This window comes from Struthio camelus, chromosome 17, assembly GCF_040807025.1.
Source record: "Struthio camelus isolate bStrCam1 chromosome 17, bStrCam1.hap1, whole genome shotgun sequence".
Lineage (NCBI taxonomy): Eukaryota > Metazoa > Chordata > Aves > Struthioniformes > Struthionidae > Struthio > Struthio camelus.
The window spans coordinates 7756753-7781145 of record NC_090958.1 but is presented as its reverse complement, the minus strand read 5'-3'; the positions used below and the strand labels follow the sequence as shown (position 1 = coordinate 7781145).

The 24393-nt window shown below is 49.5% G+C and overlaps 3 protein-coding genes across 8 annotated transcripts in view; all 3 read left to right on the top strand.

Annotated features, from left to right (window-relative positions):
- PXN (paxillin) overlaps positions 1-9101 on the top strand; it is a 54854-nt gene extending 45753 nt beyond the window's left edge. For all 4 annotated transcript variants that reach the window (XM_009687485.2, XM_068910810.1, XM_068910808.1 and 1 more), the window contains 5 exons: positions 1559-1729; positions 2074-2247; positions 2802-2883; positions 3255-3403; positions 5434-9101. In XM_009687485.2, coding sequence (XP_009685780.2) covers positions 1559-1729; positions 2074-2247; positions 2802-2883; positions 3255-3403; positions 5434-5700 — 843 coding nt within the window. In that variant the 3' untranslated portion in view covers positions 5701-9101. The remainder of the gene's footprint in view (positions 1-1558; positions 1730-2073; positions 2248-2801; positions 2884-3254; positions 3404-5433) is intronic.
- A 279-nt stretch (positions 9102-9380) lies between these two features.
- Positions 9381-13143, top strand: RPLP0 (ribosomal protein lateral stalk subunit P0). The gene is made up of 8 exons (XM_068911207.1): positions 9381-9542; positions 9710-9813; positions 10199-10374; positions 10472-10559; positions 10842-10988; positions 11520-11705; positions 12199-12339; positions 12914-13143. The coding sequence occupies exons 2-8, from the start codon at positions 9760-9762 to the stop codon at positions 13070-13072; spliced, it is 951 nt and encodes a 316-aa protein (XP_068767308.1). The 5' UTR covers positions 9381-9542; positions 9710-9759; the 3' UTR covers positions 13073-13143.
- A 537-nt stretch (positions 13144-13680) lies between these two features.
- The window catches only part of GCN1 (GCN1 activator of EIF2AK4), a 44528-nt gene continuing 33815 nt past the window's right edge, over positions 13681-24393 (top strand). The window contains exons 1-14 of one of the 3 annotated variants that reach the window (XM_068911205.1): positions 13681-13738; positions 16063-16165; positions 16816-16879; positions 17485-17616; positions 18902-19010; positions 19726-19824; positions 19917-20051; positions 20571-20639; positions 20726-20834; positions 21260-21334; positions 21598-21726; positions 21970-22020; positions 22442-22540; positions 22780-22953. In XM_068911205.1, the coding sequence (XP_068767306.1) occupies positions 13721-13738; positions 16063-16165; positions 16816-16879; positions 17485-17616; positions 18902-19010; positions 19726-19824; positions 19917-20051; positions 20571-20639; positions 20726-20834; positions 21260-21334; positions 21598-21726; positions 21970-22020; positions 22442-22540; positions 22780-22953 (1366 nt within the window). In that variant the 5' untranslated portion in view covers positions 13681-13720. Of the gene's footprint in view, positions 13739-13925; positions 14339-15206; positions 15351-16062; positions 16166-16815; positions 16880-17484; positions 17617-18901; positions 19011-19725; positions 19825-19916; positions 20052-20570; positions 20640-20725; positions 20835-21259; positions 21335-21597; positions 21727-21969; positions 22021-22441; positions 22541-22779; positions 22954-24393 lie in introns of those variants that run through there. The other 2 variants (XM_068911206.1, XM_068911204.1) reach the window with 2 other exon arrangements.

Sequence of the window (24393 nt, the reverse complement as noted above, 5' to 3'; positions counted from 1 at the left end):
CTGCCTGGTGGCACAAGCCCCTGGTAAAATGAGAGCAGATATGATTCTCTTGACGTAGTCTAGCCCTTTTCCTCCTGCCGTATCGTGCAGGAAGCCTTGGCTTTGTACTGGCTCTGGCCTGGCTTTCTATATAGAAAGAGCCCTGTTGGCTCTCTGCTGTGAGAAGTTTCCCTGCAGTGGTATACTTTGGAGATATTTGGTGGAGAATACCACTGCCCAGAGGAGGGTTTGTTTTTTTGGGTGCAGGACGCAGGGGTGTGAGGGGGCTGTGCTAAGCTGCTGGACTAGGAGAGGCAGCTAGTTGTGGACGTGGCTGGGAGGAGTGAGGAGGGGAGGAAGACTGCGTGTGGCTCCCCTGGGAGTTGTGCTGCCTACAAGCAAGGCTCGTGAGGGGCTAAAACTATGTATATCGTGAGAATTTTATTACAAACAAGTGGAAACAGGGGTTTGAGATCGACTAAACTAGTAAAATACAAGTATCGCTCACTGCAGGGTGGGGAATAGAGCTGCTTCTGTGCCTGGAAGGACAGGATCTTCCATGGCTCTGAAGAATTTCAGCATGTCCCTTGTCCCCCGGCTGTGACAGTAGCTATTATAGTGCAAAGTTAGCTAAAATAATCTGTATTTTACTCTTGCAGTTTGCCTGGGTAATGAAGGGGGCTTTGGTGTTCAAAGAGGACATATGCTTTCTTCCTGAGTAATGAACCTAAGTAAAACATTTCTCTCCATCCTCCTCTGGGAAGCCTTCCCAAGCTGTGTTTACTGTGACAGTGTGGTTTCCAGAAATGGTCTCTGAGAGAAGTGTCTTAATCCCCTTCTTCCCACCCCTGTGCGTTTCCAGAGGTCACACAGTAGACGTGCCAGTGTTTCCATTGGCATCCCATCTGCTGGGGCTCTGCTGTGGATGTACTGCCCCGTCCGTAGGTAAATATGGGACGAGAGGCAACTTTAAAGGAATTGTTGCTTGGTGCTTCCAGTGCCCCAGATGGGGCAGAGGAGACTTGGCAGGAAGATGGGCAAAAGCAGTGCAGGGGGAGGGAGGGGAAGGAGAAAGAGATTCTAGCTGAAGGGCAGACGGGATGAGGAAGAAGAGATCCCTCTCTAACGGTGAGGAGAGAGTGTCAGCTGAGAGAGAGCAACAACCGCATAGGAATAGCGAGAGGTCAAGGGGAAGGGGCCTGCTGGCTGGTGTCTCTGCTTTGTCAGCTGGCCAGGAACTGATGAGGTAAAGGGAAAATTTTGGCAGAGGCTTAGAGAGCACTGCACTGACTGCTTGAGAGCTGCTGGTAACTTCTGCCACGTGAGCAGTGAAGGAAAGTCAAATTCTCAGTTCGTAGCTCTGTTGTTACACGTCCCAGGGTCTGTGCATGTCGTCTACCTGGGCAGAACACGCGTGTGTGCTCGATTCTGGCTCTTGATGCCTTCTGCAGACAGCAAAGCCTTCTCCTAGCAATCCCCTGCCCATCTGTGCAGAGGAGCCACTGGCGGCAATAGCAGACATTTCCCTTGGAAGCACAGCAGCACTTGCCTTACAGTCTTTGGTTTCTCTTCCCTGCAGTTCATGGCACAGGGGAAAGCTGGGAGCAGCTCCCCTCCATCCACAGCCCCCAAACCTGGCAGCCAGCTGGACACCATGCTGGGAAGTCTCCAGTCTGACCTGAACAAATTGGGTGTAGCTACAGTTGCCAAAGGCGTCTGTGGAGCCTGCAAGAAGCCTATTGCTGGGCAGGTGAGTCGAAGACGCTGTCTCATTGCTGAACCCTGGGCTGCAGCTGGGAGTAATGGGGAGGGCTGCTTCGTGAGGCTGAAGGGACTGGAGATGCTGGAGAAACTGAAGTACTCTATTTATCCACTGGCTAGGTACGCTGTAAGCTCCTCCAGTGACCTCTACCCTGCCCTTGAGGGACTGCCCTCTCCTGAGATGATAGGTAATTCAGTTTTCATGCTACCCCAGTCCAGGGCTCACTTGAGTAGTAGAACTTGTCATTCTTGCTGACCTCCAGCTGGTATCTTGTCGTGTGATCTAGGGGAGAAGGAAATAGAGTTGTCCTTCATGATTTGTCTTCCCAACAGGTAGTTACAGCTATGGGGAAGACCTGGCACCCTGAGCACTTCGTCTGCACCCACTGCCAGGAGGAGATTGGGTCACGGAACTTCTTTGAGCGGGATGGTCAGCCCTACTGTGAGAAGGACTATCACAACCTCTTCTCCCCTCGCTGCTACTACTGCAACGGGCCAATCCTTGATGTGAGTTCCTGGGCGGGGGGTGGGGGTTAAGAGGGCTGGCAGGGTGCTGCAGGCCTTGGTGTTTAAAAATCTCCACTTCGCTGATGTGTCCCGGGTGAAAAGTTTTGTTTTGGGATTTCTGTTTTTCCTTTGTGCTGGCTCTGGAAGGAAACAACCTGACCCAGCCTGGTTCTGTGGGTAATCTTACCTTCACTAAAGCTGTAATCCTGCAGAACACCACATTGCTCCTTCATTCCAGTAATGCTTCTCCAGCTTTTCTCTGTTGGTAGTCTGTGGTAACAGGCACCAGTGCTAATTCTGAGAGCTGCATGGGGCCCTGTATAAGGGAGGGAGCAGTGTGTAAGATCCTTTTAGGGTGTTTTTTTTTAAAAAAAAAAAAAAAAAAAAAAAAAAGCTTGAACCAGGCAGAGGCAGGAGGTAATTTACTCAGCTCTTTAAGGACGCTCTATTTTAAAGCATGCTGTTGTCAGCACCAGTGTAATATGCCCCCCCCCCCACCTCTATGCTGAAGCCATAATTTACATGACATGTGCTTTGTGTCTTCTTCTGAACAGAAAGTAGTGACGGCTTTGGACAGGACATGGCACCCTGAACACTTCTTCTGTGCCCAGTGCGGAGCTTTCTTTGGACCTGAAGGTATTGCTGGTTTATGCAAGGAGAAAAATATCTGCCCCCTTGAACTGCAGACAAGTGTGTAAGGCAGAGCTGCTATTAGGAGAGAGTCTGAGAGATGATAGGAGAACTGTTGAAGATGGAAGTGCCAAGGGAAATAGGTGTCCTTGGGGGAAGGATGGTAGCCCTAATCTCCTTTCTCCCCTGGACAGGAAGAGTATTCATGTGGCTGGGGCAGGAAGGGCAGCAGAACGAGGGACGGCTGCCTGCTGTGTGTGTGCATGGGCCAGGGAGGAGGATGATCATCCTAGCTGCTCTGGTTACCCCACAGAGCTTGGCTGGCCATCGGTACAGATCAGGAGCTGATGCTCTTTGGCTCTCTTCTCCTTTGGCAGGATTTCATGAGAAGGATGGCAAAGCCTATTGCCGCAAGGACTACTTTGACATGTTTGCTCCCAAGTGTGGAGGCTGTGCCCGGGCTATCCTGGAAAACTACATCTCTGCCTTGAACACCCTGTGGCACCCTGAATGCTTTGTCTGCAGGGTAAGAGACCCAAGGTCCTTTGCTGCTGCTGTACAACCCCTGTCATTTCTGCCTTGCAGGCATCTGGTCCCTTATCAGGAAAAGGCGTCTGTGGGGTAGTGAAGGGCAGCCAATCCCACAAGATAAAAACATGTCAGCAACCAAACACCTTCTTATTTCTCTGCCTGTTTACATTAAACTTTCTAGTTGCTCTGCTCTTTTTGTTCTCAGCTGCAATTATGGGCTTCTGCAGCAGCTCACAGATAAACAGAGACGTTTTCTGTGACCTTTAAATAATGACAAGCTACGCTTCTCTCTAAGCACTTGCCTTAGCAATCAGATTTTGAGGATCTTCCTCCCATGCTCGCTCTGACAATGTAAACCAATGAGACTGACCTCACTCAGACAAACATGCAAGTCAGTGAAATAGTGGCAGGCTCCATACACCAGGCATAATAAACAGGAATACTGCAGATTAAATGCTTGGCGCTCTTTCAGAGAGCCTTGCAAATATTAACTCTTACAGGCCCTGAGAGAAGAGCAAGTATCAGCCAGTATTTCCTAGAATGGCAAAGAGACAGAGACCAGGGTCAGCAGCAGAACCGTGAGCCCCTGGTTCTTGGCATGGTGCTCGGAGCACTGCTCTGCTCCGCTCTCTGCAGTGCAGCCAGCAGGCTGTCATGGAGCTGATGGGACTGCAGTGGGCTCCTGCAGTGGTGTGTGGAGAATGAAGCCAGAAGACTGCAGTCCTGACTGTGGGTCTGGAGAGGGCTGTGCCTTCTTGGGCCTGCATTCAGACTTCTTTTAAGCAGTTCTGCTTTCCTCCCCCCCCCCACTGCTCTGCATGTATTTGTGGGACCAGCACTGATGTCTTCCAGGACACAAGGCAGGATTCTCTTCCTGTTTTTGCTAAAGCAGAGCTGACTTCAGCTCTCCTGCTGTTTGAGGGAGGAGGCTGTTTATTGAACTAATTGTCGGTGTTAGTGTTAGAAAAGTCATAGATTCACTGCAGGCAAACTGTATTCATCCTAGTATTGCAAGTGTTCTCCGCTGGGTGTGTTGGGTCCAGCTGTGTGTACCTCCTCCCTGGGAAGGAGGATGGTCTGGGGCCTGAGCAAAACCGGGATTCTGGAAATCTGGCATCTCCTCTGGGCCTTGCTGCTGATGTCCTGAGTGAGCCCGGCAGGGTCCTTGACTCTCCCCCACCCCCTGTTGCCTCAGTTCCCACCCTGCGCAAGGAGGGGAATCTTCCTGGTCCTGCGGGAAGGGCAGGTGGGTGCTTCCAGGGCAGGTTCAGAAGTGCCTCATGCTCAGGTGTCTGATGCTGAGGCAGGGAAGAAGTGTTGGACATGATAACCACAGCTGGTGTATCCTCTCCTCCTCATCTGTTCAAAATCATTAGCACTGTGAAGCAAGCAGGGGTTTCTCCCAGTGGTGATGCGACCTCTGTGTGTGCCTGGTGGAGATGTTTCAGGATAGAAGATCCTGTGCAAAGGGTACATGCATAATGTCAGCTATTCTGCACAGATCAATTGTAAAAATTAATTGGGCCTCACTTTCTCAGTTAGAACCAGCTCCCAGTTCATCACAGTTCTGCTGGGTGAAAGTCTATGTTGTGCTCCCCATTGCAAGGAAGCTGGAGTGAGGTTAGCAAAAAAAAAAAAAAAAAAAAAAAAAAAAAAAAGGAAAGGTGCTGCAGTGTTTCCTGTCTCAAGGGAAGGTTTCTTCTCCTTGCTGCTGGTTGTCATACAGCTGGTAGCTCATTTGTTGTGTTTTGTTGTGTTTTCTATGTGTTAGTGAAGCCAACTAGGGGAAGGGACATGTTTATTTCCCGTGCTTGCAGCTGTATCTGTCCCTCTGTCAGGCTTGGAAAGTCTCTTGGTGGACACAGGTTGGCTCTTTGCACAACAGGATGTGTGTGGGGAGGTGGCAGTTCACCTGGCCCACAGTACTAATAGGTTGGGCCACAGGGCAGAGGAGGTTTGTGGAGCTGGCTAGGTCCCTGGCTTCTTATATAGTCTGTCCTCTTCTGCTTTTTTTTCCTCCTGCAGGAATGTTTCACACCATTCATCAATGGCAGCTTCTTCGAGCATGATGGGCAGCCCTACTGCGAGGTGCATTACCACGAGCGTCGTGGCTCGCTGTGCTCCGGTTGCCAGAAGCCTATCACAGGACGCTGCATCACTGCTATGGGCAAGAAATTTCACCCCGAACACTTTGTCTGTGCCTTCTGCCTCAAGCAGCTCAACAAAGGAACCTTCAAAGAACAAAACGACAAGCCCTACTGTCAGAACTGCTTTCTCAAACTCTTCTGTTAGAGGCATCATAGATGGGAGCTAAGCATCTTTCTGCCACCCCCTTGGCAGTTCTGTCTCTTTGAACATTACTGTGATTTAGAAACCTTACCAGATGGGGGAGAAAGGGAGGGGTTGGGATGGGAGTGCTTACTGCTGCTATGGAGAGGCAGTAGATCCAGAGATGAGATGGACCATTAAACTGGAAATGCCCTTGCGGTGTCTCAGCAGAGAGAGGCTGAGTCCCCTCATTACAGTGTGTGTGTCTGCGTGTGTGACTGACAGCTGAGCTTAGCCCCAGGGCTCTGACAGGGAGGTTTTACCCAGCCCCCTCCTGGCAGAACGAATCTGTGCCAGCACTTTTCAGCCTGTGTCAGTTCTCCGAGCAAATCGTGACACTTGCAGACATCACAGCCCTCCGCTTTGACACCTCTCTCTAAGGCATTTGAGTGCATTCATGCAGTCTGAGCAATAGCACAGCGAGGGCACCCTGTAATCTTTGTGCCACGCTGGCTCTGCTCACCAGAGCCAAGTGGCATGCATGACTTACTGAGCTGAGAGCATCAGCACAGGCAGCCGAGACCCTGCAAGGGTCTCTCCAGTTCCATTACACTGTAAGGAGTTGATACCACTTACCTTTTCTTAAGAGGAATTGAAGTGTTACTGTGTGGGTTTTTTTTTTTTTTCCTGGTTTGTAGTTCCCTGCCCTTTCTCAACACTGGAGCAAGAGGTGGGGGAGAAGCCTCCGATCACCTCTCAGCACTGACGTGCACTCCTGCGGGTGGGATCCTGTGCAGGGCACCTCTGTCAGCACCCAGGCCTGCTCAGGGCATCCGCTCCCCTTGCTGGCTGCCTCCGGGAGAGAGGAGGAGGCTGGCATCGTCCCTTCTTTAAAAGCAGTGCAGAGGGGTTGGGCACAGTCTTTCCCATCCATCCTGGCCATGGGCGCATGTGATGTGTGTGCACCTGGCCGGAAAATCTCCCACCTATCAGGGCCTGAAAACAGTCACAGGAGTGGGGAGAACTGGAGGGGTTTAAGAAGCCAGGAAAAAAAAGCTCCAGACTCTTGTATTTTCTTCTTCCTCTCTTTGCTAACGAGACCTGTCGGCCTTTGGTATTTCCCTTTTCTGTGCTCTTGTTAAACATGTTCTACTGAGAGACGCTAGAGCAATAATCTTTTATATTGACTGTTACTGGTATAACAAGTCCCTTGGGTCAAGTGTGTGTGACACACTTGCAGTTTTACTATCAAAGTGAATACTGTATCCTCTCTTTGATAAGAACTGTAGATTTCTACACTGATTTTGAATTCATATCTGATTTACTTTTAATCCTCTCATACAGAAATTGGTTTTGAAGTGATTTTAAGAAAGCAACTTTTATATCTCAAGCTGTGCTGTTCTAGGCAGTGTGCCAGTTGTGCTGGTTTACTGCACCTGTAACCTCAACGCTTTGTTAAACCTAACTAACATTGAGTATTTTCCTTTTATTGCGGGTTGGGAGGGGCTGGAATCTGTGGGGAAAGGAATGTGACTCTTTTTTTTTTTTTTTTTCCTAGCACAGGCAGGTGAACTGTGAATAGCTTCCCCCCCTCGCCCCGGGTCACCTAAAAGTGTGTTTTTTGGTTTTTATTGTAACCTGTAAACTGCTGTATTTGAATCACCTGCCTTTCTCCAAAAGCCTAGCTTCCAGGATGTTACAGTGAGTCTTAATATGATGCTGCAGGGGCAAGAGCTCAGAGCTTCCCCCTCAGTTTCTCTTCTTCAGCCATCTGAAATCAGAGCAGGGCTAATTGGGGAAGGGGTTCCTTTTCTCCTGTGGAAGAATGGTCTTGTGACGAAAGAAAAGGAGAAGTTGGGAGATAGACTCTGTTCCTGACTAGCTATGTAACTTTGGGCCAGTTATTAAACCTTGCTGTGCCTCAGTTTCCCCCTCTGTAAAATGGGGGCATTTTTGCCTGGATTCATGGTTATCGTGAGGCTTAGCTCTTGTGCGCTGAAGCGCTTTTAGATCTGTGGCTGGAGGGGGCCTGCTGTGGAAGGTTAAATATTATGTTGAAAGGGCCTACAGTGTTCTGTGGTAACAGCCAAAGCGGCCCAGGGAGCAGTGTTCGGAATGACTACTCCAGAATACTACAGCAATACTACTATTGGAATGGGTAATGTCAGGGGGGTGTTGCTGGTAGATACGTCAGGGATCTGGGGGCGACTGTGTCAGAAACAAGCCAGACGTTTTAGGCTGAAATTCCCCAGTTACTGTTGCGTGTAATCCTGGCTTGGTGCTTCGCTACCCTGCTTAAATCATTGCGACTCCTTTTCACCAGACTGCCATACAAAGGAGCCTCGGTTTGCAGCTGAGAGCAAAGGGACCTGTGGAAACTCTAGAACTGAAGCTACTTCAGCTGGGCTGAGTGCAGCTTTTGGACAGTCCAGGAGGCAAGAAAACTTAAAAATTTGTCATTATAAGTCAAATTGATTTCAAAGATAACATGAGCGTTTCTAAGCTACGTGTGGTTATCTCGCTGAAAAGGTTGACTTGCTCTGGCCCCGCCAAGAGGTTGAAAAGCCTTCATATCCAGAGTGCAGGGCGGGGTTGAGAAGGTTGGAGTGCTGTTTCTGGCACTTCCGCTTGTGCGACACCTACCAAAGTGCGTAATTGTGTGCCTCAGTTCCCCTGCTGGGGATCCTTTAACCTACCTCACTGCTTGTTGAGGCTTCTTCATTGAAATTTCTGGAGTGCATGGAAAACCTTGGGTGCAGGGTGCCACAGAAGTGTGGTCGTGGTACTGTACGCCAGTACCAATGAGGGAAACTCTTACATCGTTAATGCTAAGTGGAGATCATTAAACAAATCATCTCCTGAGCAAAATGTTGAGTTTTTTCTGGATCCATCTGGTTTGTGACGTGCTGGGATGCTACACAGATGCCGCTCAGCCAAATAATTACTTCTGTGGTGGCTACTGCCACTGTGGAAGTCAAAATGGCCTATTATTTAACTTCAGTTTTAGACTAGCAGGGCCGAGGGCGCCGCGCAGAGCGAAGCGGGAGGGCGATGTGTTGCGGCAGCCCAGGCGCGAGGGCTCGGCGCCTGCCGGGCGGCGCGTGGCGCTGCCGGAAGGAGGGAGCGGCAGGACGGGCCGCCGCAGCGGTGGGCCCGCGGGCGCGTGCCGGCGTGCGGAGGGCGGGCAGGCTTGGACGCACGGCCGTTTCCCTGCGAGGCCAAGTCGGCGGAGGCTTCGGCCGGGCTCTGGGCGTAGGGAGGTCCCTTTCCGCCACCTCCTGACTGGGCTGGGGGCAGGGAGTCTCCTCTGGGTCGACACTTATTTGATTTTTTTTTTTGGTTGTTTTTTCCCTTGTAAACTTCTAACTCTGCTTTTTCCATTTAAAATTCTTGCAGTTACGCTAATAAAATTTTTACCGATATTCGCACGTGTTCGTTCCGCTCGTTTCTGGGCCCGCAGCTCGGTCGGGGGCGCGGGGGGGAGGCCGGTCCCTGGGGCGGGGGATGCCTGGGGGGAGCGGCGCAACGGCCCCGGCGCAGGCCCCGCGCTGCCGCCCTCTCCTCCCGCCAACGGTCCCAACCGCCGCCCGCCCCGCCCCGCCCCGCCCCGCCCCGCCGGCGCCGCGCTCCTCCGGCCGCCAGGCGGCGCCAGCCGCGCTCCGCGCCGCCGCCGCGCCACCCGCCCCTTCCGCCGCCGGCTCGCTGAGCAGCCAGCGCGCTGCCCAATCAGAACGGCGGTCTTCCCTGATTGACAGCCAATGGGCTGAGCGGCATCGGCCTGATCCTCTCTGCCATTGGCCGCGGGCCGCGGTATAAAAGGAGCCGGGCCCGCCTCCCGGCCTTTCTTTCCCGGAGCCCTCGTGGAGGTGGGTGCGCGGCGCGGCGGCTCCGCGGGGCTGGGCCGGGGGGCGCCGGGCCTGGGGCGCGGGGAGAGGAGGGGAAGGGGAAGGGGCGGAGGGAGGGAGGAAGAGAGGGGGGGGAGGGGGGAGGGGGAAGGTGCGGGGCCCGTCTGAGCCGCGCCTCTCCCTGGCAGGTCGCAGCTCGTCTTTAAACCCGCCGGGCGATCCTTGGAGCACCGCCGCGATGCCCAGGGAAGACAGGGCTACGTGGAAGTCCAACTATTTTATGAAAATCATCGTGAGTGACGGTGCGGCCTCGCAGGCCGCGGGGCGCTGCTCGGCGTCCGCGGGGAGGGGGCTGGCCTGCCTCTGCGGGGGTTCTTTAAAAGATATTGGGTGCTGTGTGTTACCTGTTTTAAGGAATGATTTCTGGTCGCGAGAAGAGATTTGGGCAGTCTTAATCAGACTGTTTTCAAGCTTCGCAGGAAAATTTCTTGCTCTGGCAGTTACAGAGGTAATTTGCCTAGGGAACTTCTTAGGTTGCTGAGATAGACGTGCACCTTATAGCTGCAGTTTAGCATCTGTTCGGGCTGAGCGCTCAAACTTGTGGTTCACCTTGAGGTTCGGATGCTGCTCTGTACCTTGGGTTTTTTTGTCCAGTTACCATGCTTCTCTTTCTGCAGCAACTCCTGGATGATTATCCAAAATGTTTCATTGTGGGAGCAGACAATGTAGGATCCAAGCAGATGCAGCAAATCCGTATGTCCCTGCGTGGGAAAGCGGTTGTGCTGATGGGGAAGAACACCATGATGCGCAAAGCTATTCGTGGTCATCTGGAGAATAACCCGGCCTTAGAAAAGTGGGTAGTGCTGTCTGAATGGGCTCCTGGAGCCTCTTTCTGGAAGGAGGAGACGTTATCTGAGGAATGGGACTGAAGGGTGTTGTCTTTCCTTCAGGCTACTGCCTCACATCCGTGGGAACGTGGGCTTTGTCTTCACCAAGGAGGATCTGACTGAGATCAGGGATATGCTGCTGGCTAACAAGGTAACGGAGATTGGTTCTCGATGTGCTTCTGCGCTAGGAGACAGCAAGAAAAAATAAAACTAAACCTTCTTGGAGAATACTTGATTATTAGGAGCTTTCAAAGATGGGGAGCTGGGCCCCTGCAGCCATAGCTCAGCTCCTCAGGTTCCCCCTCTGTTTCACTTGTGGGTGTCCGGTTGATGTGTATCTTGGAGGAGCACTACAGGGAGGAATCGATGCCCTTCCCGTGGGGTCTGAGGTGAGCGTTCTTCCAGCTTCTCTTCTTGTTTCCCCTTCTTCCAGGTGCCAGCAGCTGCTCGTGCCGGTGCTATTGCTCCTTGCGATGTGACTGTGCCAGCCCAGAACACTGGTCTCGGGCCTGAGAAGACCTCCTTCTTCCAGGCCTTGGGCATCACCACGAAAATTTCCAGAGGAACCATTGAAATTCTGGTTAGTGAGCAGCATGCTGCTGTGATCTCAAGCCCTTCGTGGACTGAAGGGCCCTGATGGTGGCACTCTGTGGAATTGCCTTACCTTGAGTGCTACTGCGGAGGGACAGGAGGGATAAAGGTCCAAGCTGCTGTTAGTGCTGGAATGCTTTATTAGCAGTCTGATTGCTTCACTTCAAGAACCTCTAAAGGTGGATGTCTGGCTTGGGTCAGGTATGCAGTGACAGGGAATTTAAGTTCCTCCATCAGGTCTTCGCTGCATGGGGTTAAGCTCTGCTGAAGGAACTCATAGACAAACTAGTCTCTAGGTCATGCGTTAAGGGTACTGCTTTTCTCCAAGCTGAGGTGCTCCTGCTGCATGGCGTAGGGTTTTCTCCAGTTGTGCAGCTGAACTTTGAGCCTGTTTTTGTTGCCCTCGTTTGTTCCTTCAGTTCTGTCCCTTGCCGTTAGGAACGTGCGTTTGAGCCTTGTTGCGTTGATGTGCCTGAATTTCTTGGCGCATGTTCACTCGTGTTTTCCCTTTATTCCTCAGAGTGATGTGCAGCTAATCAAGACTGGAGATAAAGTGGGCGCCAGTGAAGCCACCCTGCTGAACATGCTGAACATCTCCCCGTTCTCCTTCGGGTTGGTGATCCAGCAGGTCTTCGACAATGGCAGCATTTACAATCCTGAGGTGCTGGACATCACTGAGGAGACCTTGCACAAGCGCTTCCTGGAGGTAAGGGCTGCAACCCATCTCCGTTGCATTCCATCCCTTTTGCGCAGCTGCTAGGGAGAAAGCAGACAGTTGGGGCAGCCGGCACTGCCCTAGAATGAAGTATCACCTCCTGTACTTGTGCTCGAGTCTGCAGAGCCAGGAGCTCTCCTTAACGCCTGGGAGAAACAATCTTTCAAGGAGCACCTTCTCTAGGCTCTTTAGTCTGAAGCTGGGGAAGACGTACTTTGCTTTTCATTGTTATACTGAGGTGCATGGGATCAGTGAATGCATAAAGGCAGTCAGGTGTAAATGGAATCCAGAAACTACTTCATCGCGTACTTGGAGTTGCATAAATCCTGATGTTTTTGTCTAAATTTACTGGAGCCATGTCGCTTGTATGCGACGCATGCTATCCCCCCTTACGTTTATGGTGCAGGGGTGTGTTGTCATCTCTAATGGTTTCTAGTCCAGGTTATTTGTCAGAGCATGGACACATGAGGTTCTCTTCTCACAGGGTGTCCGTAACGTTGCTAGCGTCTGCCTGCAAATTGGGTACCCCACCATTGCTTCTGTGCCCCACTCCATCATCAATGGGTACAAGCGGGTCCTGGCCGTGGCTGTGGAGACCGACTACACCTTCCCGCTGGCTGAAAAGGTAATGGCTGAGAGTGATCTGGTCAAAAGGTGATTAAAAGTGCAGCGAGGTACTTTCACGACAACACTTTGAACGCCACTTGGTTTGAAAGGTCTCAGACCTGTCTCTGATCGTGGGTCTGCTGAGCTCTGGAGAGGTGGGCCTGCGTGCTAGGGCTGTCCTGGGAGGGACGCTTTTTTCAGAAAGTTTTGTTTAAATGACGAGCGTCCATTTGCTGTGGAAAGCTGACACGCCTGTGTTGTGAAGGGGCTGGTGGAGTTCCTGCCTCTCAGGGCTGTTAAACTTGAGCGCAACTGAGGCGCTGTAAGGGGGAGGGGGGGAGGCTGGGGAAAGAGAGGTTGTCCCAGCCGCTTTGCTGCTAGCAGGCAGAGGTCCGGGGCCCAGTCTGGGCTTTGAGAGGGCTTTCCTCCGCCCTTGTCCCTTCCTCCTACTTTGATTCTACTTGTCTCTGGTTCTTCATACGTGGCAGTGATAAGCGCGTTCCCTTTGGCTTCTGGGAAGTTGTCAGCGTTGCGTTTTGGTTGCAGGGGTTCAGTCCCTCTGAATGTTTCCTCTGACTTTTCTGCTTTTGCAGGTGAAGGCCTTCCTGGCAGACCCCTCTGCTTTCGTGGCTGCTGTCCCCGTGGCAGTTGAGACAGCCGCACCCGCCGCCGCCGCCGCTCCAGCTAAAGAGGCAGCAAAGGAGGAGTCGGAGGAGTCTGATGAGGACATGGGATTCGGTCTCTTTGACTAACAGCAGCCACAGTCTCTCTCCATGTCAGAGTTGGTCAAATTGGAGAAATAAAAAGCTATTTTACACCTTCATGTGTGCCAGCGTTGATGGTATAGCCTTCAGGTCACCGGGGGCTTGGGAAAAGCGTAATCCAAGTCCTCTGGAGCCCTGATTTTATAAGGGGCTCTGCAGCCAGCGCTCCAGGAAAGCCACGTTTTTAAGAGGAGCGCCGCTACCCCTGTCTAAAGACATGCTGATAGAAAAAGGAGGAGGCAACTGCGACAGAAGCAGCCCAGGTGTAAATTGTCCTGTTTCAGGCAGGCTGTGCGATGCGGGGCTGGCGAAGGACCCAGCTGGCGCCTTCACTTGCAGAAACGGGGGTTTGTCTTCCCCGCTGGGGGGGTGGGGGGGTCCCTCCTGCCGAGGGCAGCGCTCACCCTGCGCGGAAAGGGAGGAAAAAAACCCCAGCGAACGAAAAACACCCAAAAGAGAACTTGGAGGAGGAGGTGTGCGGTTGCGTGCGCTGCGGGCCGGGGGCCGGGGCCGGGGCCGGGGGGGGCCGGGGGGGCGCAGGCCGCAGCCCGTCTCCATGGCGCCCGGCGCCGCCCCCGGCCAGCTCGGCGCGGCCGCACCGGAAGCCGCTACCGCTTCCGGGTCGCAGCCGGCGCCATGGCGGCCGACACGCAGGTGAGTGCGGGCAGGGCCCGCGGCGGCGGCCCGGCCTCCCCCGCCCCGCTCCCGCTCCCGGGGCCGAGCCCGCGGCCCGCAGCGGACGGGGCCGCCCGGCTGGGGCCGCCCGCGGCCCGGCCCGGCCCGTCGGCGGGGGGGGGCCGGGCTCGGCCGCGGCCTCGCTGGGCGCTGCCGTGACCGGGGCGGGGCGGGGGGCCCTGGCCGGCCCTGGAGGTTGAATTTCTCCTCGGACGCGCCCCCCCCCGCCCCCCCCCCCGGGCGGCGCGGCCCCTCCTGCCGCTGCCCGAGTCCTGCGCCCCGCGCTGCGCAGGAACCTTCCCGAGGGGGAGCCCGGCGCCTCCGGCCTTAGCTTCCTGCCGGCGCAGGCGCTGGGCCGGTCGCGGGGCTCGCGGGGAGCGGCGGGCGAAGGCTGCCTGCGCCGCTGGCTCTTCCCGCGGGGCCGGGGAGCCGTAGCTTTTGCAGCCGCGTGAGCTCGTGGGCCGCCCGGCAATGCTGGAGCGTTGTGCTGCGTTTTTGTTTTTATTTGCGGGGCTAGTCGGGTCACTTTAGCAACTTTTGCAGTCTGCGCATCGCCCTGCTTGTGATTAATCGGCCTGAGTAAGTGCAGCTTGGCTTTAAATTTGCGTGTGATGATGAACTCGTGTAACGAAAACGTTTAAGAGAAGATCAGGTTATTTAATGGCTCGTTTTGTCCGTTGGGATGGTAACAACGGCCGTCCTTGACAAACTGCCCTGTAGGTTACCGCTCAGAGGCGTAGCCCTGCTTTCAACCTGCTCTTAAGGGGTTCAGGCATGAAACGGTTGGGTTAGAGAAATTTGGGCATCCTCTCTAAATCCTGAGTAGCCGTTTTGGAGGATTACCCTTCCTGTGTGTCAGCAGGAAAGTTTTATTAAAAACGCTTTTTGAGGTGAACGGAGGCAGTTTCCGTTTCGCGAATCTGCCAGGTTTCCTACGTTTATAGAAAGAAGCCGTTGTGGCAAAGCTGCTAAAGCTTTCGCCTTAAGAGGGGAGAATGAGTTTTTACAAGTTCCTGAGGAGGTGTGTGGGTGCTGCCGTTCCCAAAGGCAGCTTTTCTGGACTTCCGCCGTGGTCTTTCTACATAGCAGGGATTTGGGGTGAAGGCTGGAGGCACCTCTTCCTTGCTGTAGGGATTTAAGTGTTGTGGAAAAAACTCCAGCTTCTGTCCTGGAGCTGTGGGCGTAGTGCAGAAGGGGTTGTTGCTCAGATCGAGGTGAACTTTAAGCCTTTTCTAGAGACTTGTTGTTTTGGTTTATATAAAGGCAGAGACTACGTTAGTGTAGTCCTTACTGAGCCCTGTTGTTAGCCTATGGGAAGTCTTTTGCCTCGCATGTTTTATGGAAGTTGAAAGTTCGTTAATATGTTTTCTGTTTTCAGTAGTTGAAAGGAGCAGGCCACTGAGAATGTAAACTTCTTTCCAGTCTTTTCAAAGAGTGCATCTCACCAGCTTGGTACCACGTGAAAACCCAATCTGTTTACAGAAGTTACATGAACCTAGTGAGTGGTCTCAGTCCCCGACTGCTGACAGAGTCAAGCGTACAGTAAACAGACAGTAGGGGAGGCATGATAAGAAACACATGCAATTTTATGGTATGGATTTTTTTAATTTGTTTTATTTTCGTAACCTTGGGTGCTATTGATAGCACTGGAAGGAGTTTTATAGCGAGGCGTGACTTTTAGTAGTCTGGCGAGTCCAACTTGCAAAATCCCCGAGGTGTGTGTTCAATCTGGAAAAGGGCAAAGGCAAACTCTGCACTTTCCTGCTGGTCCGAGATATGTAATTTCACAACTACTGACAACGGGAAACCACAGGTTAAGTTTTCAGGACGAGCAAGTAAACTCTGTGATAGACCACCTGCAATCGGAAGGGCCATTTAAGGGGGTGAGTGGGTTTTAGGAGGTAACATACCACTTAAAAATACATATGCACTTTGGAAGTCTATGGTTTTTTGGCTTTTAGGGGTCCTGTACTCTAGGGCATTGGTTTTGCTGATGAGCTTTTCGCTCTGCCCCCCTTTCAGAAGGGTAAGCGTTGTATGTTACGGAGAGTGAGTGCCATGACGCAGAAACAGGGTGAAAACCAGAAAGCTGTCATCCTTCAGCGTAAAGTGGAGATTTTTGAGTTACCTCCTGTATGGTATGCAGTGACCCTTTCTCTGGAAGATAAGACCGTGGATGATCCCGTTTGGTCCGGAAGAGGTTACCAGCTGCGTGTTTTGTTTGTCCTGGTTTTGTTCCGTGTGTTGATACCTGAGGCCGTCTAATGTTTTTTCCCTCTGTGTGTGCAAAATACTGGTTATAGATTTCCGATACACTGAAGCGGTTCGCGGTAAAAGTAACAACAGCCAGCGTGAAGGAACGAAGAGAGATCCTCAGTGAGCTGGGAAAATGCCTTGCTGGGAAAGGTAAGAGCATTTGGGCACTGTTTCTGCCACCAGGGTGGAGAACGTTCAAATGTTGTATTTAAAGGGCTGGGTGAAACTTGTAGGGTGGCAGCGTTTGGAGTATACGTATTCTCACAACATTAACTTGAACCATAGGTTTTATATGTGATACTGAACCCTCTCTAGTTACTAGCTTTTGTGCTTTTTTGAGTAAATGGTTGTAACATCATGGGTGTTAGTTTTTCATTACTCTATCTTTTGCCTCTTGACTCCTGACTCTTAGCTTGATTTTGTAATGGTTCATGGAGAATTTATACATTTAGCTAAAGTAGACGAATGGAAGATTTTAGATAGTCTTAATAAAATGGTTGAAGCAAATCTTTAAAAGATTTCATTTTTTTTCCTCTCATTTTCTGAAAATGACTTTGGAACAGTTTGTGTTCCAATTTTGCTATTATTTTTACGAATATATATAAAATGTATACAAACAGAGAACTCTGAATAAGGCCCTGGCAATTTTTCAAACGCTTTTGTAGATGCGCAGGAGCTGTGAGCAGTTCTTCTGTGAGCAGTTCACTGATTTCAGTTGTGAAGTGAATTGTGCGTGTATCCTTAAAGGTTAGGACCTCAGTGATTTATGAAAAAATATTTTGAAATACAACCTGTTACAGATCTTCCAGAGGGTGCAGTGAAAGGCCTTTGCAAACTCTTCTGCCTCACTTTGCATCGATACCGGTAAGTAAACGATGTGGAAAGGCCAATTAAGTTAATCGATAAGACATCTATGTATTTATTAGTTAAGCTGGTGTGGAGCATCTGGAAATGCTAGCGTGTAGCGTCCTGTAGATGTGTGTGACGCTGAAGGATGCTGTCTAGTGCTTAGGCTCTCGCGTTAGGTTTCACGTTAAGATGTTTCATGACACTTTGTGTTTCGTTTTTAATTTCAAAATCAAAGCTTGCACCCTGTGGTTCAGTAGCCGATGTCCTTGCAAAGCAAGACCAAGATGTGGCAGAACGCTTTTAGATTGCATGAAATTGTGGTCTGTTGTAAACAAGGTGTTCAGAACCTGTGTTTTTCCTGCAACCCACCAAAGTGCCTTGACATAACTTCTATTTGCAAAGCTAGGGAATGGAGTTTGCTGCCAGAAGTATAAACGATGAGGAAACTTCTTCACTTTGTGGAACAGCAAGGATAAAATAACTATTAGCTAGGCTGCTGAAACAAGAAAATAGAGCCCTTCCTGTGATTTGAGTGTAGTAGTTTGAGAAAAGAAATGTTGGCAGGATTTATAATGTTTATGGAGTTGTGGTTGTTTTTTTTTGTCTTTCATTCCTGCTAGCGATGCAGCATCCCGCAGAGCCCTGCAGCTGGCGCTTCAGCAGCTTGCCGAATCCCAGCCAGATGCAACAGCAAAAAACCTTCTGCAGTCGCTTCAGTCCTCAGGGATCAGCAGCAAGGCTGGAGTTCCCAGGTGCTGGATGAGTTGCTATGTGCGAAACCGGTTCTGAGTTCCTGGTGGTTGGACTTTGGCATTCAGATGACTCTGCTGCTGCTTCCTAGAAGTGAAAGAGTTAAAAAATATTTAGAGATGAAGTTATTGATGACTCCTCGAATTTTACTCTTTTACCTCTTTCTTGTCTTCAGGGAAAGCAGAAGGGTTTTTTTGGTATCACTGCTGGTGGCAGGGGTCTGAGTGAGTGTTGTTTTTGTTAACCTTCAAGGCTGGAGCTGTGAGAGTAATCTCTTTTATCAAGAAATAATCACCGAAAAGACCAGGAAAGGGGACTTCCTAGCCCATCTGGTCTTCAGCTGCTGGATTCAGAACCTTATTATAGATACTAAGATAATGAAATGTGAGGTTCAGCTGAGAAGGATGCTGGTGTTGTGTTGTAGCAGCACTTGGAAATGCCAGTTAGGGAGCGGGTCCGAAAGGTGACTTAGGGTATTGTTTGGCTTCTTGTCTGATACAGGCCCCAGAACGCCCTCCTGTGACTCCTCCATCGACCACTTTGCCTTGTGGCAAAAATGGAGCGCAGCTTTTAGGAAAATATGTGGTCTTGGTTTCAAGGTTTGCAGTGATATAGTATTTGCTCTTCAGGTTACAGTGTTGCAGTACCTGGCTGTTTACAGACTTTTATTGTGTCCTTGTGCACAACGACACTTGCTACATTATTTTGCCTTGAGATCAAAGAAAAACATAAGGATCTTCAGGGAGTGGAAAGGTGGGATCTGTTACCTGAAGTGGAGGAAGGAGGTGAGAGTTAGCATAAATCAGAACTGAGTGGTGTGCCAGGAGGGAATGTAAACTGAGAGGTGATTTGGCAGTCTGTGTTGTGAAATTCTGACAGTGAAGATGAGCAGCAGATGAGAAATCTTGAGTCACTCTTTGGACAGTCTCAGCTGGCAAAGTATTTAACTCTCATTTCTGTATCGCCATTGGGGAGATCCAAAAAAGATCTGTCTTGAGCTAAGATTCTTCATTCCCAGAAGGCAAGATTTAGGTTTCTTTGTGCCATTCAGAAGATTCTGAATGTTAAGCAGAAGCTGAAACACAACAAGCAAAACTCATTGTAGCTTACTGGAACTAATTATTTGCTTTAAAAGCTGAGACTTTGACTGTATTTTTCTATGATAAAGTTACCTCACTGATAAGGTAGTGTTCTGGCTTGGGCACAAGCGAGCCCGTTCTGCACTAGTAGGTATGAGTTACATAAAGGGAGCTGTAGATTCACTCGCTTTTCTCACTTCTACAACAGTAAGAGCAGTGGATCTGCAGCTCTGCTGGCACTCTCCTGGACATGCCTGCTTGTACGCACAGTCTTTCCAACACCTGACAAGAGACAGGGAGAAACATGGAAAAAACTGGTAAGTTATTTTTGGTTTACAGAAATACCCCTTTGGAGATAAGGACTCAAGTACTGCTAATGTCTTTAAGCTGCTGAAACGCTGCAAATAATTCTGGGTGTGACTAATAATGTCATGCTAAAATACAGGACTATGACTTTCCTCTCAACTGTGATGATCTTTTTTGCTTCCTGATGTGTTTTGATCTCTCCTACTCAGCTGGAAAAGGCAGGAGGTATATAAAGCATGAGACTGATAGTTTTGGACCTGAGTAGACTTGCTCTGCATACTGTGGTATATGCCAGCGTTTTTAGACTAGATCTAGTCTGCAGTGTGTCGTTCTGAACTCCTTGTGCTTCCCTTAATGTAGTTGCTTGTGACGTTCTATCCTAGGGTGTTAAGTAGCCTTTTGCTTCCTTTCTGCCTGCTTTAACGATCTGTCCCTGGAACCATGCTCATAGCACCTTGGATTATAGTTGGAATACGCTCTAAGAAGAGGTGTAACCTGATACAAATTGCCTTTTTTTAAGTCACGGCTCTTCAAAGTGATATGTGTGGGGTGAAAGCGATGGTGGCTCCTAATTCTGCCTATTTGGAAGAACTTGCCTGAGCAAGCTAAGGACTTCTTCATAAGGAGTTTCAGCTAATCACCGGCAACTGACACTTCTTAGCTGATATGAGATGACCCTCTGAGAAGCATGTGCGTGAAGGTTTTCTCGACTGTTTCTCTTGGCAGGTGGAGGTTCAGTGTTTGCTCCTACTGGAAGTCCTGGGAGGTTCTCATAAGCAGGCAGTGGATGGGGCGGTGAAGAAATTGAACAGGCTGTGGAAAGAGGTGATGAATAACTGTATGAGTTAGGTGACCTTATATGGTGACTGTTCTAGGTTCGGTTGTGTTATCATTTCTTGCTCTTTTTTTCTTTTCAGAACCAAGATCTGGTGGATCAGTACCTATCTGTCATTCTTGGTCTGGAACCAAACCAGAGCTATGCTGCAATGCTGGGACTTGTGGTGCAGTTTTGCACAGCCCAGAAAGAGATAGATGTTATTAAACGCCACAAGGTAAATCTGCAATAATGCTTCCTTCTTTTTTCCTTTCTTTGTGTAATAAGTAGCCTTGCTTTTCATGAAGGGGGACAGGGGTGGACAGATGGTTTCAGTGAGGTTGGTACTTTACACCTGCCTCTGGTTTCATTATCTGTCGGTTTGGTAATAATACGCTTCTGATTAAAACAGCTCGACCAGCTTCATAAGGGAGATGCCAGATATGTGGCTCTTTGCTGTGGCCTGTGCGTTTATGTAGATGAACGACACCGCAGCTCTCTGACTTCTCCTCTGCTGTAGGAATGGAAGGCAGCAGCTAGCTCGCAGTGGGTTTTGTGTTGGGCCGGAGGGTAGAGCAGAGAACACCGATCTCTGCTGGACCATCTCACTCGAGGGTGGAAGCAAAGCTTCTGCTTAGTGGATAAGACTGCCTTCCGGGGAGAAGTGGGGTGGAGTGTCAAGCGTGACTTTCTGATGCTGTGCAAGGAGCTGCATATAGGTTGTAACGTGGCTGTAACTGACATTGTGCTTGTTTAGAGCGCTCTTCTGGACTTCTACATGAAGACCATCCTTATGAGCAAGACAAAGCCTCAGAAGCACTTGCTGGTGAGACATGTTTTTATGGGACTGTTTAAGCTTTTGTTGCATGTGTAATGTCCGTGGCTGTGCTGAGCGCTATGTTCCCTTTGCAGGACAGCTGTTCCCCTCTTCTTCGATACGTGTCTCACACTGAATTCAAGGACTTAGTTTTGCCAACTCTGCAGAAATCCCTGCTGCGGAGCCCTGAGAACGTAATTGAAAGTGAGTCTATCATCTCTCTACGTTGCTCTGCCAGAGAACACGAACAGTTGTTCCTTAGAGCTCTGGAGTTGTGGGGGGAGTGTGTCCCCCTGAGCTACGCTTAGGGGTACTCTGGGCCTGTGAACCAGGTGGCAGGATTGTCTGGCGTCTAAGGGGTAGATACGGAGGAGCAACATTTGTGGTGTGATCCCAAGTGTCTGGATATGTGATAGCTAGAATTTGCACAGAGGACAGAATTTCACAGCTGAGCGCTAAGAATAGCGCTGAATTAATCTGCTGATTGGGCATCCATTTCAGTGTTTTTTCTTCTTACTTTTTTACTGGCCCTATTTGCTCTTGATGTGGACTGTGAGGAAGGGTTTGTTAAAATGCTGAAAGCAGGTACGTAACAAAATATAATATGCTATTGTCTCTTATGTCTTCAGCAATCTCCTGCTTGCTTGTCTCTGTGAACCTGGACCTTAGCCAGTATGCTCTAGACATTGTGAAAGGACTGGCCAGTAAGTACCATGACTTCTGGAGTGAATGATGAATTCATAATAAGGCTTTCTACAACTTTCTGTCTGTACCCGCGATGACTTGGTTACTGGTGTCCTGAAGAGGTGGTTATTCTCGGTGGGAGGATGTTACTGTAACTCGGAACTGGCATATTTCATGTAACGTTCCAGAAGCTGAGTCAGGTCACATGTAAAGATATTTCCTTGTCTTGCTGATTTTTATGCAGTTAGTCACAGCAAGCTCTTAGTTGTGCATCGTTTTCTAGGTCATTTGAAATCCAACAGCGTGCAGCTGATGGATGAAGCAGTTGTGGCGTTAAAGAACTTGGCTCGACAGTGTAGTGATCCTTCGGCTGTGGAGTCATTGGGCAGACACCTTTTTGCCATCTTGGGGGGTGAGTAAATTGTAGGATGAGCAGTGGAGGTGAAGCTGAATAAAGGTTTGCTGGCTTCAAGGTATTTTGTGTATTGTATTTTCTGTTGTCTTTAGCTGCTTGTATCATGGGGGCAGCTTAGCCTGGATTGGGCGTAACAGCATGAGCTTTTATGTCTTAGAGGAGATTCTTGAAGTAGCACGTTGTCATCGTCTGCTTTTCTGTATCTAAGTCGTCCATCACCCGTTTGTTTCTCGTTGGCAGGCTCAGAGGGGAAGCTGACAGTTGTTGCTCAGAAGATGAGTGTCCTTTCAGGTGAGGATCCTGAAGGAAAGCTGCTTCTCCAGTGGAGCAAATGCAGCAGAAGACTGAATGGGAGGGGTCTGCATATGAGCCTTTAGGATTCCCAGCCTGGTCGTTCTGACCTGGCTGTGGTTAATGTCTTAGAGGGTGCTGGATACTGCATGCCTGTTGTTGACCTTCTCTTTAAAGGAAGTGCTTAGCTAGTGGGCTGAAAGTGGTTTGTATGCGAATAAGATAATGACAGTATCCTGGGTAAGAATGAAGACAAGAGGTCTTGCAGTGTTGGTACGTAGTCAATGTGACAGCCAGCTGTAATGATGAGGAGGAGAGATGTGTGTGCAGGGATTGAAACATGAAGGGTCATTTCCGTCCTGTATTGTTTTGAGATTTTGCTGGTGTTTTGAGAACTAATGAGAAAAGTCTGTCCTTTCAGGGATTGGCAGCCTCAGTTACCATGTGGTTTCTGGATCCTCTAGCCAAGCTCTGGCTGGGACTGTGGCAGAGCTTTTCATCCCTTTCCTGCAACAAGAGGGTGAGGCCTCTAGACTCTGTTCTACGTTTGCTAAGCTGCTTTCTTCTTGAGCAGGATTTTCATATAGCCTGTTATTTAAGAAAAAAACGTTGAATCTCACCTGTGGTGTTACAAAATCTATTGCCCTATCTCAACGAGCAGCTTTTCCTCCTTACTGCATTGTTACCTGTCTTCTGTTTTATGCGTTGCGGTGTTTTATGCGTTTGCTATACTGATGTGAGTTCTGTGTTGCTTCCTAGTCCATGAAGGCACTTTGGTTCATGCAGTCTCTGTCCTGGCTCTCTGGTGTGTTCGGTTCACCACAGAAGTTCCTAAGAAGCTAGTAGAATGGCTGAAGAAAGCCTTCAGCCTTAAAACCTCCACTTCAGCTGTGAGACACGCGTACCTGCAGTGCATGCTAGCCTCTTTCAAAGGTAAAACTCTGTAGCTATTAACAACTCTGACTGTGTGGCTTAAGAGAAGAGTAATCAACTCTTTTACTTCCTGATATAAATGGATAACTATAGATCAGGAAAGATTTTGTAAGTCAGTAGCCAATCTTAAATCTCCTTCAGATGTCTCCTTAAACAGTCTTTTGCCATCAAACCTATAAAGGTGGTTTGTCTCCTTGTGTAACGAGCATCACTGCCCACCATGCTATCTTTTCAGGTACCCTCAAAATAATTTTTAATTGCTCTGTTGTTGTCTTGGATTGTAAGGTTTCTAGCTCAGGGGTGGATTTTTTTGTTTTTTTGATTTATACAGCGGCCAGCACACTGGGATCCTGGTCTGTGGCTTTGACCCTCAGAAGCTAAAAAAAATACAAAAAATAAAATTCCATTTATATGAAGCGAAGATCTGCAGAAACTCTAAACTTTTGGTGATCCTTTTGAGATTTGCTTCTGTTGGTCCTGTCCACTGAGATTTTAGCATTTCCTCCACAGATCTATAGGTGATCAGTCTCATGCCTAACTAAAATACACGTGAGATCTCCCTTTCTTACTGACGCAGTGTGAATCAAAAAGATCATATACATCTGCTTGGGAGATTAATAACTATTATATAGAGGCAATGGATTTGCCGTCATTTTCTCAATGTGGATGTGAGCAAAGTTGTACTTCTACGTTTTTCTTTCTATTGTAGCTGCCAGGAATTTCTGTGTGACTGCAGGGCTGAAGAATAAATGCGAAAACTAGTTTGGCATCTCAGGAGGCTGGTCCTTTTAGAGAGATCAATATGGCAAATGTAAAGTTGCCCATGTCTGACGGGGGAAGGGGAGTACGTGCATGTGATATATGTAGCTGTTTAAGGGATCAGGGCCCAAGAAATTCATCTTCCAAAGAACTTACTCATCACTGGAATTCTTGACTACCATTGCTTTGGCCCACCCAGTGAAGCATCCAAATGGGATGTGAGGCAGATAGAGAGATTTTCAATTCCTACAGGTGTATGAGTAAAACACTACCTGCAAATGTTTAACTTGAAAAGCCACGAGATGTGTTGTTGCCTTTTTTGGTACTGTGTGTGAGGTGTTGCTCCTGGAAATTTCAGGAACACCTAGCTCAGTTTTTGTGGAACTGCAAGTCAGTTGGATTCCTTGACTTTTGAAGGTTTGAAGTGGAACAGATGGTTGCAGCTTGCCAGGAGTGGTACTTTGGCTCTTTTAGGGAAACAGAGTCTTTGAAGTAGGAGGTAGGCTTTGCGCAATTTGAACCAATTCCTTGTATGTAACCTAGTTAGCGTTTTCTTGTGCTTCTCATGAGCAGAAACCCAGATTAAGATGGGAGTATTTTCTTTGTGAGGAAAGACGTAAAGTGGTTGTCATCTTCACTGTTGAAGTTTAATTATAGCTATGGTGGACAAACGGTTTGTTT

Excerpts from the sequence above, each read along its gene's own strand:
- RPLP0 (XM_068911207.1), top strand. The coding sequence starts at position 9,760 with ATGCCCAGGGAAGACAGGGCTACGTGGAAGTCCAACTATTTTATGAAA. Across the intron at positions 10,560-10,841 it reads ATATGCTGCTGGCTAACAAG|GTGCCAGCAGCTGCTCGTGC; the intron begins GTAACGGAGATT and ends CCCTTCTTCCAG. Across the intron at positions 12,340-12,913 it reads CCTTCCCGCTGGCTGAAAAG|GTGAAGGCCTTCCTGGCAGA; the intron begins GTAATGGCTGAG and ends CTGCTTTTGCAG.